This window comes from Hordeum vulgare, chromosome 5H (assembly GCF_904849725.1).
Source record: "Hordeum vulgare subsp. vulgare chromosome 5H, MorexV3_pseudomolecules_assembly, whole genome shotgun sequence".
Lineage (NCBI taxonomy): Eukaryota > Viridiplantae > Streptophyta > Magnoliopsida > Poales > Poaceae > Hordeum > Hordeum vulgare.
In genome coordinates this window covers 18,546,949-18,550,765 of record NC_058522.1, presented here as the reverse complement: position 1 = coordinate 18,550,765, position 3,817 = coordinate 18,546,949, and the positions used below count along the sequence as shown (strand labels likewise).

Sequence of the window (3,817 nt, the reverse complement as noted above, 5' to 3'; positions counted from 1 at the left end):
GTAAATTTGTTACTTCAATGTGTGAAAGAATAATGAATGGATCAATTTTATTTTCTTTTGGAAGAGCCTCCTAAAGGTCAAGAACCATTAAATGAATTACAAAGCAATTAGATGTTGCATATTGATATATTTCACGTAAAAAAGAATGAATGGACTACATGACATAGATTTACCTCATGATGTTCTTCTAATAGGTTTGTTCAAATCTAGAAAAATGAGTTAGCTTGCGGGCCTCCAATAAGTGAGAGATGTTAGTTTTGTAGTGTGGCATGTCACATCGATGATGAAAAATAATAGTTTTTGGATGTCTTAAGTGTGGTCCCAAAATATGTGCACGTATCGCCACACCATTAGCTATTATTTTTACGTTTTTCTATTGATGATAACGAGAGATGTATTTTTAAAGGTCATCAATGTCAACTCTTGCATGTTCACCCTTAATGTCCTACTGGTCAACTGATGTTTAATAGTACAATACAGGCCTCTTATACTAGTAATCAATCACTAATCAATACAGGCCCCAACTGATGTTCAACCATTCGTGTGTACCATCTTTCGCGAGTAATATATTCTTGATCTAGCCTTGCTTTCTCATGCAAGACATAAAAGGAATCACATTCGAGATGTGGGTCGTGTGTCGACGAAAAGTACTAGTAATAAATTTATTCCATTTGTACCATTAAAGAAACTGAATTTTATCGGTGTACGTGTTTATTTCGTGGTTGGTTATGAATGTAAATTTGTTACTTTGATGTTCGCGAAAGAAAACTAAACGAATCAATTTTTTGCTTTTGGAAGAGCCTCATAAAGGTCAAGAACCATTTACTGAATTAAAAATAAATTAGATTTTGTAAGTTAATATATTTCATGTAAAAAAGGATGAAGGGAGTGCATGGCATAGATTTAGCTCACGATGTTCTTCTAACACAACTATTGAAATCTAAAAAATGAGTTAGCTTGTGGGACTCAACCAAGTGAGAGATGTTAGTTTTATAGTGTGGGATGTCACATCGATAATGAAAAAAATAGTTTCTTGATGTCATAAGTGTGGGCTCAAATTATGTTCACGCATCCCCACAACATTTGTTATTATTTTCACCTTTTCCTATTGATGATAACGAGAAATGTATTTTTTACGTCGTCAGTCTCAACCCTTGCATGTTCACCCTTAACATCCTACTAGTCAACTCATGTTTTATACTCCCTCCGTTCCTAAATATAAGTCTTTTAAGAGATTTCATTAGGAGTCTACATACGGAGCAAAATGAGTGAATCTACATTCTAAAATATGTCTATATACATCCGTATGTAGTCTACTAGTGAAATGTCTAAAAAGACTTATATTTAGGAACGGAGGGAGTAGTACAATGTCGGCCTCTTATACTAGTAATCAATCACTACTTACATTTGACCTTCTCTGGATGCAAATCATTGCGGTCATCAAAATCCAAATATTTGATGCCCCCCCTCCCCCTACAGAAAAGGGCAAAGGAACAAAAAAATCAAAAATAATGTAAATAATACATGTCATAGAATGGGGATATTTTCATCATATGTCTACGGAAATCCATAAAAGGAAATGAGCATGCAAGCTGGAATAACCGAGTTATGGCAGTTTTTAGTTCAACATATCTTATTGCTAATGATAGTTAATCATATCTTGATGTCATCCATGTGGGCTCATGGAATGTCCACGCGTGCGCACTTCATTATTGAATTGTTTTCCTACAAAATTAATCTCAACCCTTTTTTATAGATGCATGATATAGATTGAAGCATTTTGTGATGTCAACAATGTTAGCTCACTAGATGTGCACATGTAACAACTCCAATTGACAACTGGTGTGCTGGCTAACTAACTCATTCTTAAGGAATTTGGCATGCTATATCTCGTCTTTGGCATTCACACTTCGCCTTGTTTTAGTACTTACTAAAACCTAGGAAGCATGCAATTGTTAACCATGCTAGGTAGTGGATTGTTCATGCGCTTGACTATATATAGAGTGCTCCTCTCTGCATGGTGCCCATAAGTCCCTCATACTCCACATATACATTTGTACTACTACCGCCACTTAAACTTTCATTTGTGTTGAACTAGCTTCATCATGGTACACACTGACACACACTCATGCATATTATTCTTACTTCCAATTTTCCATTACATGCATGTATGTATACATTCCATACTTTGTGTGATTTTACATCTGTGTGATGATGCTTGCAGAGCAAGCCTGTGAAGATTGGTCTATGGGGTGGAGTCGGAGGCCAGCCTCGTGACGTCAGACACGCTCCCCACCGACTAGCCCGGGTGGAAATTTCTGGTGCAGACGCAATCCACTCCATCAAGTTTACATATGAGGATCATGCCGGGGATCAGCATGTAGAGGGAGTATGGGGAGCTCCTAGTGGGAAGAAGCACACGGTGTGTGAATCAGCTTAACCTTATAAAATACCTTATATATACAATTTATATATGTAAGTAACCCTTATCGCCATATGAAGTCCTAACTGTAATTATAAAAATGATTGATTGTTGTTTTACACAGTTGGACCTTGAAGACACGGAATATGTGACTGAAATTTCAGGAACCTATGGTAGATGGGGTAGTGTGTCGTCAATAGTGACGTCTCTCAAATTTGTTACAAACAATGGACAGACTATAGAATGTGGTATTGCTGGTTCCGGGGGTTCCTTTCATGTCCCAGTGACTCATGGCGGCCAGATCACCGGTTTCTTTGGACGTGTTGGGGATCTAATTGATGCCATTGGAATCTACATTCTTCCATGATCCATCATCATCCATCGAGTTGCTTCCGCTATAAGGAATAGCCCGTGAGGCCTACGTGCTACTACTATTATTGTGTGTTGGTGAAATAAATCAGGGACACCTTTGTTAGCTGGCAGAATTATTATATATGCCTGCCATGCCATGATATGCCATGTCTTGAATCCCTCCCAAGTAAGGGAATGTACGAGTATGTCATTTGTGTGAAAATCTATGTCGCTTGTAATATCTAGTGCTAATAAGCACGACTTATGAATAAGTAACCACATCCCCTTTAGTTGTTCTCAAGAGAATATTGTTTTTTGTCTTGTGAAAAAGATCCATCTGACTTTCACATTGTATTTACAGTTAAAACAAATACTTCTATATATGATATAAAGTATAATAATTGGGCACAGGATTCTTCCAAGAAAGAAATTTGATTTCTCTCGGCTATTCAAGTCCTAAAAGACAGACTTAATGGATATGTTGGATGTTTGTCTTTTCCAAACTTTTACAAATAAACTCGTCCTGAGTGTACCACTAAAGAATCATAAAAATCTTTTGGTGCGTACATTTTATTTTGACATTTCATATGCATGTAATTTGTTTTCTCGCACGTATGTTAAGGACAAACTATCTGACGGTTGTGTATCATGAAGTTAAGGAATCATGCATTCAGTCATGAGTGTTTACTGTTGGGACTCATGAATCATATATTTTCACCTTTTTCTATTGATGATTACGAGAGATGTATTTTTTAAGGTCATTAGTGTCAACCCTTGCATGTCCACCCTTAATGTCCTACTAGTCAACTAATGTTTTATAGTACAATGCCGACCTCTTATACTGGTAATCAATCACTACTTACATTTCACCTTCTCTGGATGCAACTCATTGCGGTCGCATTGAATACTAATGGGATTATCGTTTGCAAAATGTGCGATCCTTTTAGTGAATCGCCATATTGGGATTAATTAGCCTATTAGACTATTGCACACGGGTAACTAACATGACCGTCCGTAATAACAGTTATGGTATTCTTCGAGTCC

The 3,817-nt window shown here is 36.9% G+C and overlaps 1 protein-coding gene across 1 annotated transcript; it reads left to right on the top strand.

Moving 5' to 3' along the window:
* The first annotated feature begins 2,004 nt into the window (after positions 1 to 2,004).
* On the top strand, positions 2,005 to 3,063 carry LOC123397477 (horcolin-like). The gene is made up of 3 exons (XM_045092006.1): positions 2,005 to 2,108; positions 2,225 to 2,422; positions 2,547 to 3,063. The coding sequence occupies exons 1-3, from the start codon at positions 2,106 to 2,108 to the stop codon at positions 2,787 to 2,789; spliced, it is 444 nt and encodes a 147-aa protein (XP_044947941.1). The 5' UTR covers positions 2,005 to 2,105; the 3' UTR covers positions 2,790 to 3,063.
* The last annotated feature ends 754 nt before the right edge of the window (positions 3,064 to 3,817 follow it).